This window comes from Heliangelus exortis, chromosome 1, assembly GCF_036169615.1.
Source record: "Heliangelus exortis chromosome 1, bHelExo1.hap1, whole genome shotgun sequence".
Classification (NCBI taxonomy): domain Eukaryota; kingdom Metazoa; phylum Chordata; class Aves; order Apodiformes; family Trochilidae; genus Heliangelus; species Heliangelus exortis.
The window spans coordinates 60,092,765-60,106,986 of record NC_092422.1 but is presented as its reverse complement, the minus strand read 5'-3'; the positions used below and the strand labels follow the sequence as shown (position 1 = coordinate 60,106,986).

The 14,222-nt window shown below is 40.4% G+C and overlaps 1 protein-coding gene across 8 annotated transcripts in view; it reads left to right on the top strand.

Annotated features, from left to right (window-relative positions):
• The window catches only part of LIMS1 (LIM zinc finger domain containing 1), a 77,266-nt gene extending 66,899 nt beyond the window's left edge, over window positions 1–10,367 (top strand). For 6 of the 8 annotated variants that reach the window (XM_071744564.1, XM_071744573.1, XM_071744590.1 and 3 more), the window contains exons 4-11: window positions 757–877; window positions 1,675–1,824; window positions 2,967–3,117; window positions 4,332–4,424; window positions 5,799–5,847; window positions 8,028–8,103; window positions 8,358–8,549; window positions 8,932–10,367. In XM_071744564.1, the coding sequence (XP_071600665.1) occupies window positions 757–877; window positions 1,675–1,824; window positions 2,967–3,117; window positions 4,332–4,424; window positions 5,799–5,847; window positions 8,028–8,103; window positions 8,358–8,505 (788 nt within the window). In that variant the 3' untranslated portion in view covers window positions 8,506–8,549; window positions 8,932–10,367. The remainder of the gene's footprint in view (window positions 1–756; window positions 878–1,674; window positions 1,825–2,966; window positions 3,118–4,331; window positions 4,425–5,798; window positions 5,848–8,027; window positions 8,104–8,357; window positions 8,550–8,931) is intronic. The other 2 variants (XM_071744556.1, XM_071744537.1) reach the window with 1 other exon arrangement.
• Window positions 10,368–14,222: the final 3,855 nt, after the last annotated feature.

Sequence of the window (14,222 nt, the reverse complement as noted above, 5' to 3'; positions counted from 1 at the left end):
GGCACCAGTCAGGGTCCTTGGCTACAACATTTGCGTGGAGAACGACTGAATCAGGGGTGTGGTGGAGGTGGTTCCACTGCCTGTGCAGTACTGTCACACCCTGCATGCAAAATAGTAGTTCTCATGCTATTTTTTGAAATCCCTCAGAGGACAGGACTCCTCGTGGTAGGTCAGAAGTTGTGTGTGTTGGATTGACTGCTCTGTAGCTTCACTGTGGCTTTGCATTTTGACTCCATTTTGCTGGAGTCCACAGCCACCCAAGCTCAGTTATGTTGTGTTTTGATTATAGAGCCCTTCCAAGGCTTGGTCCTAGTGGAGTAGAAACCACTACTATGTACCTGACAAGTTAAAATCATCATCTTCTAAAAGAAAAGAAGGAGAAAGATGATGAGGATGCAAGAAAGCCTTATTGTATAAAGAACTAATTTCTTGAGTTCAGCTTGGAAACAGGTAACAGGGAAGTGACTGCAAAAAGGATGATGGCAGAGAGGAGGAGTGTGCATGTAGAAGGGCTTAGATGGAAGGAACAGGAGGTCCTTCAGCAGCAAGGACATTTTCTTCTGACCCACGGCAAAAAAGCTCCCAAGCAAACCCAAATGCCAGAGTTTAGAACCAGAACTGGGCTACTGAAAGCAACATGTCCCACCAGATTTGGGAGGGAGGAAGAGAATGATGACATTGTAGCAATTCAGTTGAAGGTTGCTTTTAACTTTTTCTAGCACAGCATTTTACATCCTGGTGTTGTCTTTCTTACAGGTGAGTTCATTATTGGTCGCGTTATTAAAGCTATGAACAACAGTTGGCATCCAGAGTGCTTTTGCTGTGATATCTGCCAACAAGTATTGGCTGATATTGGATTTGTCAAGAATGCTGGCAGGTAGATCTTCACCCTCCCTTCTGTTACTGATCATGAATAAAATGAACTGAGAGAGAGGACTCAGAGGTTTTGGTTCATGAAACTTTCCAGCTGAGGTGGAGCATCTTTTGTCAGGAAAAGATCTAAATATGGGTAACAGTTTACCTACTTTAGCACTAGATTTCTTGGCAAACATGTTCTCCAGCCAGGGATGTTTTAGGGCCACCAGTTTTACATAGTAAGAGAAAAAAAGTCAGGTAGAGGCATTGTCTTTACTTTTTTTAATAGAAACTTTTACTTTCTTTTTCCAATTTGGGTTTCCAGTTTTGGTCTAGTTTGGCACTTGTTTATGTATAAGTGCTTGAAGTTCAGTGGGTTTCTTCAGAGTAGGGTATTTTTACCAATTGTCATCAGGAGAATGTTTTACAAATGGATTCTGTGGCCACTGGTATATATGTAATATGATATACAGTTATCTACAGAATTAGGACATGTGTGGTCATCCAGCTTCCAATCTAATTTTTTAAGATTTTGAGTGTAGAACATTTAGCAATGAGAATCTAGAGCAAGCATTATTTTCTGTGTTTCAACACAGCTTAAACTCAAATCAGCTGAACAAACAATACTCCTGTGGTGACAGAAAATAAAAGTATCATCCTGTCTTTTCTGAACTTGTTTTGCCTAGCAAGGAAATTTTTAAAAGACTATTTTTCCTCCAAAAGGGGCTGATTGGAATGAGATTGTAATAGATTTTTGCTTTATATTTTGCACTGTAGTACCTGATACCAGTACTTACTTCTCTTTTTATGGTGTTTCAGACATCTCTGCCGTCCTTGCCACAACAGGGAAAAAGCCAGAGGACTGGGAAAGTACATTTGCCAGAAGTGCCATGCCATTATTGATGAACAGCCTCTCATCTTCAAAAATGATCCTTATCACCCTGATCATTTCAACTGTGCAAACTGCGGGTAACTTGAGTTCTGCAAAGGAAAAGAGGAAAATGTTGGATTTATTTGCTTCATTGATTTACATCTGAAGTTAAAACCTGTTCTGTACAACTGGCAAGAGGGGTGGGGTTTGGGTGCCTTGTGGCCAAATGTGTGTTACTGCTCTTGGGATGGTGGAGTTGAGCCTTTGGCTGGAACAACAGCTGAGCTGTTGGGGAGTAATGAAAAGGTCAGACTCTGCGAAACAAAGTAATGCCTTAGGAAATGTGGGCACAGATAACAATTTCTGTAGCTGCAAAATGGTAGCTTGTTATTCTTTTACAAGAGGAAAAAAAGTGATCCTCTTTGGCAGCTTGAATTAGCATCTTGCCTATGTTAATTCTTTTTAGTTGAGTTGCATGCAAACGTTGTCTCCTTTTAAAGCCTATATTAGGAGCTTTCTCCTAATAATATCAGCTTCTGCAGCTGCACACTACAAAGCAGCACGTTTCTGCACTGATGATCATGGGACACTGCAGAAAATAGCATGGATTATTAGCTGTTTGGTTTTGGTGCAAAAGAAGCTGTCATTTCAGTGCAATAGCAAAGGCTGATTTGAGTAACAACATGTAGTGTTGTGTCAGTGACAACCAGCTGAGGGCATTAGTGAGTATGGTCACATTTAAAGTTTAGTTTTTCTAAGTATTTGACTACACAAATTATTAAAAAGTAGAGATTCTGCAATTGGCAACAAAATTGGCAATAGCTCATGTGGGGCTGTTGTTTCTTTCTCTGAAGTTGGATACAAGAAGAATGTACCTAGAAGTACAGGACTACATTTTACTTTCAGTTACAGTTATGCAAATCTAAAATAAACTGGTATTGAGTGCCAGAACATAAACCAAACATGTCTACAGCTCGCACACATGCATTTGTGCTACAAAACTGGGATGTAGAATGATAGTAACTCCATAGACCTTCAGTGAAACTTTGTGCATCTCACTTAGCAGCTTATTCTCAGCTTTCTGTGGACTTGACCAGTCTCAATGCTGCTGCATTTCTGCAGCACAAATACTACTTCTAAAACAAATGCTAAAAATTATTTTTTTCTTTTCAGAAACTCTCAAGAGTTGGCATTTTTCAGCACCTTTATTCATGCTCTCAATTTGTTAACTTTTGAACAGGAAGGAGCTTACTGCTGATGCTCGTGAGTTGAAGGGAGAATTGTACTGCTTACCCTGCCATGACAAAATGGGTGTCCCAATCTGTGGGGCATGTAGAAGACCAATTGAAGGTCGGGTGGTGAATGCTATGGGCAAACAATGGCATGTGGAGGTAAGCATCAAAGGATACCTTGTCTTCTGTAAATGTTCATATCCTCAGATGGGATTTTGCTGATCAATTTCTATGAAAGGTTTAGCAAAATCGCAGAGAATCACAGAGAATCACAGAATGGCTTGGCTTGGGAGGGACCTTAATGATCATACAGATCCAGCCCCCCTGCATGGGCAGGGGTGGAGATGCCCTTTAGGTGGGTCTGCCTTCAGTGAAGGAGAGAGAAGGCTCTGGGGAGACCTTAGAGCACCTTCCAGTCCATGAAGGTGGCTACAGGAAAGCTGGGGAGGGCCTTTTCACCAGAGAGAATAGTGACAGGACAAAGGGTAATGGGTTTAAGTGGAAAGAGGGTAGATTTAGGTTCAATATTAAGAAAAAAATTCTTCATCATGAGAGTAGTAAGATAAGATAATGGAATAGCTTGCCTAGAGAAGTTGTTGCCCCTAACCTGGAAGTGTTTAAGGCCAGGTTGGATGAGGCTTTGTGCAGCCTGGTCTGTGCAGCAATAGTTAGGAAATGCCTTCTCCTAATCCCATCTTCAGCCTTCTTGTGGCTAGTCTTCTACAGTGAAATAGGAGTTATCTTGGACCTTACAGAGAGCTTTAACTCTAAAATTCAGCTGTGAAGCTAAAATTGGCAATCAAAGGAAGCACCTGAGGTCCTCATGAAAGAAAATATCAGAGTGCAAAACAGTACAAGGCAGTAAAATTTGGTGACAAACATAATACTGCTGAGCACTGTAATCCTCTTATGTCTTCCACAGTCACCTGCTATGTAAATATCTCTAAAACACTTTACGTGAGGGGTCATATTTCAGGGCTATGTACAATATTTAGGAAGATGAACAGTCTATTCCTTTCATTGTTTGGAAAATCTCCAGCAAACACTTCATTCACAAGAGTGTAATTTTGGTAAAATTATTTAAAATGTCTTTGTTCTGGTAATATATAATGTATCAGAATACCTTTGCTTGATTTTTGTTTCTTTTTAACTTGTGGATTGGAATGCTGAAGATATTAAGAGGAGCATTATTTAAGTGGTGTAAATGTAGAAGAAAAAAAGTTTCAACTCTCCTTTTCAGCATGGCACAGCTGGCTCAGTAGAATTCAGTCATGTTCAATACTAGGCTTGATTGATTTTCGTTCCAGAAAAAATACCATTACTTCTAAGTAAACAAGCAAATGACAAAAAAAAATCTGTATTTTTGTTTGTAGCATTTTGTTTGTGCAAAATGTGAAAAGCCATTCCTGGGTCATCGTCATTACGAGAGAAAAGGCCTGGCCTATTGTGAAACCCACTACAATCAGGTAAGGTTGAATGTTTTAAAAAATGGGGTCAGATGGTAAACTCATTTATCAGTTTTATTAGATAGAGATGGAAACCTGTGGGCATTCTTCTGTTTTCCCACAGACACCTGTCAATGAGCAGTGTAATGTCCTGTTGCAGTTAATCTATGTAGATTCTCTAGATAGTGGCCTTGTACTGAGGAATAAAGCTGTAGGTATTTCACACAGGCTAGGCAGGACAATCAGTAGTGAGTTGTTCTTCAAGCTTAGTGTTACTTAAGTAGAGCTGTTTTGAGCTTTGACGCATCTGTGAGATCAGAGCAGCTCACGGCATCCAGTCCTTCCCAAGAAGCTAAAGAAGCTTTGCCACTCAGTAGTCCCTGGTGACCAGCAGGGATCTCCCGACAGCTGCTGCTTTAAGATGACTGTGTTTGAACATGGCACTGCATTCAGCAGGTTTCTGAAGACTTCAAGGACTAAATTTGTCAGAGGACACCACCTAGTGACTGCTTGCATTTACATAGGAGTGAGACACCATGGTACCAAACTGCTCCAGGCTCCTTTGGTCATATTGCCCAGCACCACAGACCTGTTTTATGTGAAAACCTTCTGCACTGTATCACGTCCACCTTTTCCCCTCTATGCACACAAGAGTAGGGGTTGGATACATCTGGGGGTTGTAAGACATCTGCTAATTACAGATGGATTCTTAATCTGTCAGCGATGAAGGGCAGATGATTGAAATGCTGCTGGCACACCTGTAGACAATAAATGCCATGATATTAGTAGTAATAATGTTGCAGACATGGTGAGGCAAGTACATATACCAGTCAAGAGCTGTGTGTAAAGTGGATGTCTTTTACTAGGTTAACTACTACAGATAGAAAAAAAAATACAAAATTTACGGAATTTCTTAATTGTTACATTGTGGACAAATGTTAATGAATGAATAACTTTTGGACTAAATTTTCCTTTTTTCTTTTTTTGAATAAAAGGAACATTTCCATATGATCTTTGCCAGAAACAGCAGTATGTTGTTCAAATGATAAATTGACAGATTAGTAACAAGGTGTATGGGACATTGACCGCTGTATTTCAAAAGTTCAGGATTAGAAAAATGTTAAAACAAAACAAAAAAAATTGCGTTTGTAGAGGATCAAGCAGGTGTAAAACAATTGTTTTCACCTTTAACATTGTGAAGACTCTTTGTGATGACATGATGTAAAAAGTACTTGGGAAGCCAAACCAGACTGTCCCACATTCTCTTTATTTTACTGAAATAAATAGGAGAGCTATTGTGCTCATCACCTGAAACATAGTTATGTTGTTAGCTTGAGAAGCTGCCCTTGATAAAATCTTTACATTAAAAGTTCATTATTTCTCTTTTGTCCTCAGCTATTTGGTGATGTTTGTTTCCATTGCAACCGTGTGATTGAAGGAGATGGTAAGCACTTTCCTGCTTCCTAAGTGTTCCTCTCTGATGAAAGTTCTCTTTAGAAGTGGGAATGAAGGGAGAGCAGCTCCCTGTTGAATCCTTTGTGTTCCAACTAAACTAAAAATGGCCATTCTCTTAATCAGAAATCAGGTCAGAGCTAATTAGTCAGAGATTAAATGGTGTTTCACGATTGTGTGGAAGACCACCCTGTGACTGAAGAGAACTTGTGGTCAACTAGAAAGAAACCCTTTTGTGACATGCAGAGATGCTGGGAGATGCACAGAAGTGGCTTTCTGCCCCACTGACTTCAAAAAGAACTCAGGCAAGAGTGAGGATGACCACACAGGCAACTCTTCAACAAATCAAGAGACGATGAATTAAATCTGAAGAAGTATTTAGGTATCGAAAGACTTGGGTGTGCACTTTAAGGCATTCTATAAAAGTGCCCTGTTCCCATTGTGTCCGTTTGGTTCCTAGAGATATTTACCTCTTATTTGAAAATCTATGTTGATGATAATGTCACAAAACAAGGAAAGAGCATACTTGGCAAGAGGTGTCCTGTAAAGGAAGAACTGGAAGCAAGTGGTTCAAGTTTGGTTGTTGCTTGGTTGAGGTTTTTTTCCAGGGTGGTGATGGTTTTGAGGGGTTTCTTTTTTTGGACAACTGACTGTGATGAAATGCCAAAAGCAAATTATTTTACCTGAAATAATGTAAGATGATGTGCCTCTTTACCCCTGCCCAGAGTAAATGCTATAATACCAGTGTTAGCCTCACAGAAGGCAAAGCAATTAGCAGAGTGGTAGGAAGCCTCTAGTGTGTAAAAAGAGACATAGTTTATAATCATGTAACTATAGGGTGAGACCTGCATTCCAGACATTGGCTTTCCCTTCATTTTCTCAACTGGACTATACCTGCAGAATGATGATCCAAAACACCTTGGAGGAAACAGTGCCCTCCTCTTTAGTAAACTGCTAGAATGAGCAGAACTGGAACTTGAAATGAATGAATAAATTGAGCCTTGTCTGATAACTACATCTCTGTATGTTTCTAACCCTTCACCGTATCATTTGGCACCCATATTATATGTTTTGGTCTCTGAACCAAACAGAAAATAGTGTAATGCAGTAATTTCTTCATTTCCAATGTACATCATAATTATATTTCTTCTTTCATTTCTGCACACAAATTCGACACTGCTGTCAAAAAGTATGAGCATCCAGTATTATTTTCTCTCTGTTTAGTGAAACAAACATGCATGGCAGTAGTTTTTCAGGAGAGTGTCTGTTCCAGAGGTAGCTTGGGAGTGAAGACTTTCATCTGACTACTATTATTTTGGTGTTCTAACTACTCTTCTGCAGATGCCCCATAGTGCAGGAAAAGAAGCTCTGCATGACACTGTTTTATTTCTGATCATTGCTGACAAAGTGCTGTATTTTATGAGAAAACCATTGTCCTGCATCTTCTTACTTAGATTAAGAAAAGAGGCAAATTCTGGCAGGGAAAAGTGGAAAGGTATGTTAAAAGAGAGGACGAACAGAAAGCAGATTGAGATACAGAACAAAGATAAAATATTTACTGCCTCTACAAAACAGAGAATAAAAATATAGCCAAGTTTCTCTTGAACAATCGATTTATCCCATGAGTCCATAAATATTTTCACCTTGTTAGTGCAGATTTATTATCAGTGTCCTGACTGCTGGCTTCATGTTATTTTCTTTGGCTGGGCAAGTGGTAGTATTGATGACACTGCAGTCTGAACAGGAGCTGAGAAATGAAACCAAATGAAAACATAAACACCTTCCTGCTGGATTGCTTTCAGCTGAAAAAAGTCTCCTGACAAAGCTGGAAGCATGGCCTCATAGAAGACTTGCCCAAGGTCAGCATGCTATGAGATGAGCTGGAAGCAGGGAAGATGAGGCAGAAATAGGTTAAACTGGTCTTGCTGGTGAGCACAGGGTGTGTGTATGTACCTGAGAGACAGCTTTACCAGTGCTTCCCAGTCCTGCTACACCACACTCACAGGTGCCTTCCTAGCCTTGCCATGTTACTGTTTCATGCCTTAATGCTTGATACAAGAATAATCTGACTGTTCTTCATCCCTCACGAACATGTGAACTTAAAATTTTTGTAGTACCTTTTTTTTTTTTTCTGTAATGCTAATTATGTCTTTTTTTCCCCCATCACCCTAGTGGTGTCTGCTCTGAATAAGGCGTGGTGTGTGAACTGTTTCGCTTGTTCAACTTGCAACACTAAGTTAACACTCAAGTAAGTTTGTTGATAAGTGTGATGCCTTCCAAAGGTATCAGTGGTTATCTTTGTAGTGTAGATGTTGCTGTAGTGTAACTGTTATGGTATGAAAAACATGTAAGCCACACTGAGAAAATACTTGCATCTTTTTTCCTCTTGCTCCACTTACTAATTTCTATCTTTTTCAGCTGTCTTTTCAGGTCTTCCTTCACTTGGCCTTCCTAACTCTTCTCCTTTTCTGTCCTTTATTTTTCCTGTGTTTAACTCTAAAGGGATAAGTTTGTTGAAATTGATTTAAAGCCTGTCTGCAAACACTGTTATGAGAAAATGCCAGATGAATTTAAGCGACGGCTTGCCAGGCGGGAACGTGAAGCAAAGGACAAAGAGAAGCAGAAAAAGAAAAAGCCAATCTGTTTGTAAACTTTTTTTCCTTCTCACCACCACCTCTGCTTCTTTCTTCTTTGGTCAGTGCTAAGGATGCTTTTCTTTTAAGTTTTTTGCAAGAATTTATGCCAATCAAACCCAAAATATTTTCCACGCATTGCAACTGCAAGTTATTACTCTTTTGTTTTATGTTTAGTTTGTTTAGCTCTACAATTAGGTTTCAAAGGCTTTTTAAATGACACAGCTAATAAATATGGACATTTGGGTAAAAAATGCATAACTCCCTCAACGGGGTTCTGTAATTACTGTCTACAATAACCTTGTGAAAGTAACTTCCTACATATGTATAAAATGCAGGTTCAATTTTTTTACCTGTGCGCATGTAATGGAATACTTTTAATTATTATTTTTTTCACTGTCCCCGCTGCTAAAACTTTGTTTGGTTTTGCTTTGTCATTTTAGAAATAAATTCGTTGAGTTTGATATGAAGCCCGTCTGCAAAAAGTGTTACGAGAAGTTTCCTTTAGAGCTGAAGAAAAGACTGAAGAAACTAGCTGAAACTTTGGGAAGGAAGTAAAGGCTTCACCTGCTCTCCCTTTCCTCTGAGAAAATCTTTTACATATTACTTGGTAGAGGGCTGCTCTGAAGCTGCAGTCAGACAACAAATAATGATGTATGCCATCTACCTAATGGAAATATCTTAAGATTCTTTATACATGTACATGTGTGCTTATTTGTTGATAAACAGACCACTCTTCCAGACTAAATTAAATACCAGCTCACCTGAAAGGTTTCTGACCCAGGTAAGGCAGTTGAACTGATGCAAAGTGGCCCATTCTGCACAGTAATCTGCAGAATTTTAGAGACAGCAGATTTGCTTATGAATACTGCAAAGACAAACTGTGCAAATATGTCCACCTTTAAGGGCATGTATTGTGATTTATATTAATGAAAATATTAAATTTCGTATTAAGCATGCACACAAGTGACTGGGCAAGAAACTAAAGTACTTAGCCTATGGAAAAATTCATGCTTGGATTTCAGGCCAAGTCATCTCATTAAAGGAGCCTTGTTTCAGATGGTTTGAAAGTATCATATTTCTAAATACTGTACAAATGATCAGCTTCTGATAGCTTATGCTTACATGATGAATATTTTTGCATCAGGCTTAGCATGAAATACCTTTATAAAATATATATTCCTATTGCAAGAAATAAGCATACTCAGAACTACTTGCATTTTGCTGTATTCCACTCAGAATAACACATTAACTTTTATATATGCCTTTGCATTCTATTTACTTTTTGTGCCTTATTCTGCTGGACCATACATAACAGTGTTCCCTTAAAAATATATATATATATATAGTTTTATTTTTTATTTCATATTTTTATGCAGAAACTAAATGCAAGGTATTTTCAAAAGATAACATACATTGCCTTAATTATACAGGATGCAAGGACTATTTTTATTTCAGATGTGAACACCTAAGCTTAAAGTTTAGCTTCTAGACTTCATTAATTTTCAGAAAAGTACTGAAAATGTGTATTTCAGTTAACTGGTAATATTACTTTTACACCTTTGAGTGTAAATATGCAAGGTTTGATCCTGCTAGGATCTATTTCTTTAGCCATCCTCAAAAACTGAGCTCACTAATAATCAGAATTCCTTATAATATACATTTAATTTTTTATGCTTTTGACTTCTGTCCATGCAAATCTGTTTTATTTTCCCCTTTCTTATAGAAAATACTGTTACTTAGGACTTCTTGATGGTACTGCATTATGAAGTATACAAACGTTTTTGTAATTTTTCTTTATATTAGCGGCTTAAATTTTATATAATTACATCATAGGAAGTAAAATTTTCTTTCCCCATTGTGAAAAATTAGTTGCTTTCCAGTGTCATCAATAAAGGCTGTGTTACTAAACCATGTATCACCTCTCTTAAATGAGTGCTTTGAGAAGGGTGGGAAAGCAACTGGATTCTCTTGGTTCCTGATGCTTTTATCTGTGACTGTACACAAATACTTCCTTACTGTCCTGATTTAAAGGAGACAAATGCCTTTCCTAAGCATTCCACTGTAGTAATTTTTTAGGTTTATGAAAGAAACCACAGTTTGTTTGGGGAAGAACACCTTGATTCTTCTGGATATTTTCTAAACTGGCATAGTTGCTAGGTTTTCCTAAAAAAAGTATCATCTCTTGAGTTTAAAACGCACACTTTTCTGTCAACTTTTATTCTCCTCCTTTCACTGTAGTGAAGAGTGTCACCACAAAAGTTCCAGTTGAGTGCTAGGTAAGGTATTTTTAAATTATTTTATCCTGTGTAGTCATTGAAGGCCACGACGGTTCAGTAACTGAATGGAGTTCTGACTGTGTTAGAGACTGGAAAAGTTAAAAATGTCCCCAGAAAACATGGACACAACTCTCATGGTAGTTGCTGGGATTTAGGACCATGCCATGGATTCAATAGACAACCCTCAGCAAGGCTTCTTTTCAATTGTAATTCAGCTCTTACTCTAGGTTTTTCACACTACACTGAGTACACATCAACTGGGGCACCTAGGCTGGTGAAGGGATCCAGCACAGATCCTATGAGGAGAGGCTGAGGGAGCTGGGGGTGTTCAGGCTGGAGAAGAGGAGGCTCAGGGGAGACCTCATCACTCTCTACAACTCCCTGAAAGGAGGGGGTAGCCAGGGGGGGGTTGGTCTCTTTTCCCAGGCAACCCTCAGCAAGACAAGAGGGCACGGTCTCAAGTTGTGCCAGGGGAGGTTTAGGTTGGACATTAGAAAGAATTTCTTTACTGAGAGGGTGCTCAGACATTGGAATGGGCTGCCCAGGGAAGTGGTGGATTCTCCATCCCTGGAGATACTTAAAAAGAGACTGGATGTGGCACTCAGTGCCATGGTCTGGTAACTGCAGCGGGAGTGGATCAAGGGTTGGACTTGATGATCTCTGAGGTCCCTTCCAACCCAGCCAATTCTATGATTCTGTGATTCTATGATCTTTTCCTTCAGCCCTTGCACACACAGCCTTACTGTTTGGAGCTGGGAAAGATCCCTCAGCCTGAGGCTGAATGCCAGGATCTGGCACATCCATCACAACATCCAGCACAGTGGCCTTGTTAATGCTGTGCAGCCACAGGTCCCCTCCTGGCTCTGTAGCCCTGTGGCCCTAACATGGGAGGGGTTTTTTTTTCTGTTACCAAAGTTGTGTTTTCTACAGCTGACTGAGGCAGTGGTTTCTGTATCATGAAGAGGAGCGTGTGCATCTGAGACCTCATGACACAGCTCTGAGAGCATCTGAAGGTACTCGAGAGCTCAAAGCCTGATGAATCATGGAAAAATGATGGTTGGAAAGGACTGCTAGAAATGAGCTGTCCCAACCATGCACTAAGAGAAGGTCAAAGTTTAGTCAGTACTGGAGGCCTTGCTCAGCCTATTGCCTCCATGGAAGGAAATTTCACAGACTGTAAGCAATATATTCCAATACTTCATCTCCCACATAGTGAATTTTTACAATTATTACTGGAGTCCTGTCTCAAGTGAAGGGTTACCCAAATCCATGCTGCACTCTCTGAAGCTGTCTTTGGAATGAACTGTCATTGAAATAACATCCCTGGACACTCATGAGGATTAATTAAAAACAGTAGCAAAACAGAGCTAGGGAGCAAGCTAGCAATTAGGCAGCCTGGACAGTCACAGGTCTGGTGTTTAAGCTTACTTCCTGGCCTGTCAGCATCAGAAATATTTTGCATAAGTGCATATACTTCCCTGAAAGAGGCAGAGTTTATTACTGTTTTTTTACCCATAAGCCCTACTACGTCTCTCAAAAGCTACCAGGGGATATGGGAACGGACATCTCGGAAGCTTTGCCCCTTTCTGCTGCATGGGATCAGTCGTGCACGGGCAAGAGAGACTCCTTTTGAGCACCCTGCTCGGACTAAAGGTAGGCAGCACTTCAGAAATCCCAGTGGATGTAACTGCAGGGGGAGGAAGCTGAGCCTGAAGCCTGAGGCTTTCTGTCTGCCTGTGCTCTGCTCCAGCAGACAGGTGGAGCAGCCAAGCTGAGCACAGCCAGGTTGCAAAGGCAGCAATGGAGTCAACCACTGCCCCCCCTGGCAAGCAACCTTCCTGGTGTTGTCACCTCCAAAGGCACCATGGAGGGTGACACGTACCCAGGGATGGGTGAGAAATGGTCACTAGTGTCAAGGCACTGGGTCTCCTCTGTGTGAAAGCAATTTCTCATGCCTCCCCATCAGCTGAAGAACAGAAACTTCCTACAGGGAGATGAGCAAGCCAACTCTTGGCATTCTCCTCTGGACTAGCATCGAGATTTTTGTTACTCAGCCTGTCAGGTGCTGATAAATGGTTTGGCAACCTCAGCTGTAAACACGATCATTCGAAGAAGTACAGAGAAGAAAAGATGTTTCTTTTTAGGAAATTTTATCCTAAATAAGTATATTATCATTAACAGAGCAAATTATAAGAGAGGATTAATTCTTTCAGTCAGGGTGTTACATGGATGCTGCTGGTCTTACAGGAGCAAGTTAGGGTTTTTTATTTTTCCAGCAAAGATGGTTAAGAGCTTTGGGGATGCCTGTTTTTCAGGTGTAGCAAGAAATGTGTGGCTGGCAATGGGTTGCTTGAGACTGAGAATGTAACAGAGCCCAGTGGCCTCATTTTCAGGGAAGTGCCTGTGCTAGCACAGGAGTGACAAGATGGGTAATTGCAGCAAGCCTGATCTGAGTCAGTCAGCTCAAAACGGCACCATGGGCTCCACCACTGCTGCTCAGAACTACCCCTCTTACACCTGCAACTTATGAATTTCTCATGTTTTGTGGGCTGCTGACTTCATCACAGAATACCAGGTCGGAAGGGACCTCAAGGATTATCTGGTTTAACTTTTCTAGGCTGAATCATGAATTAGATGTGATGGCCCAGTGTTGTCCCTGAGTGGGGTTTGTCACCCACTGTGCAGGAAGCTGATTAATACCCAGGTCTGCACAATGCAAGCTGTTTCCCAAAACATAAGGGTTACCTTTATACACAGAAAAATGTAAAGTTAATTATAAGCAAAGAACTAGTTAACCAATCCTGTATGGGAGTGATAGAATGTTAATAGTACAATAATATGCTCATGTTACTTCAGGGAGTCCTTCCATCCCTTTCATCTGTCTCTCAGCCTTGTATCTGAAGCTGTTTCAGTGTTACCCAAGCTCTGTTTTAATTCTGTGTATCTCTTTGTTCTCTTTCCCCAAACAATTTTTACTTATTTCAATTACTAACAGACATCACCAGCACCCTATCAAGCTGAGTTTTAAGTGTCCAGTGTCGGGGAATCCACCCCTTCCCTGGGAAGATTATTCCAATGTGCAATTGTTGTCACAATTAAATTTCTTTTTCTCTTGTGCAACTGGGATCTCCTCAGGAGTGGCTGGAATCTCCTCAGCAGTGACTTGCACCCATTACTCCTTGTCATTTCCATGTGACTCGTTATATAAAGGGAGTCTCCATCTCCTTGGTAGCCACCCTTTTAAGTACTGGGACATGGCAAGAAGATCTCCCCTACTCCACCCTTTTTCTCCAGGCTGAACAAACCCAGTTCTCTCAGCCTTTCCTTGTACAGCAGGCTTCCCAGTCCTTTGATCATCTTCTGATCCATGTTCCCAGCTGTACTTTAGGATGATAACGAGGAGTGCAATTATGCAATTCACACTGCCTGTAAAATTGTTTCTCGCCATAGCCGCT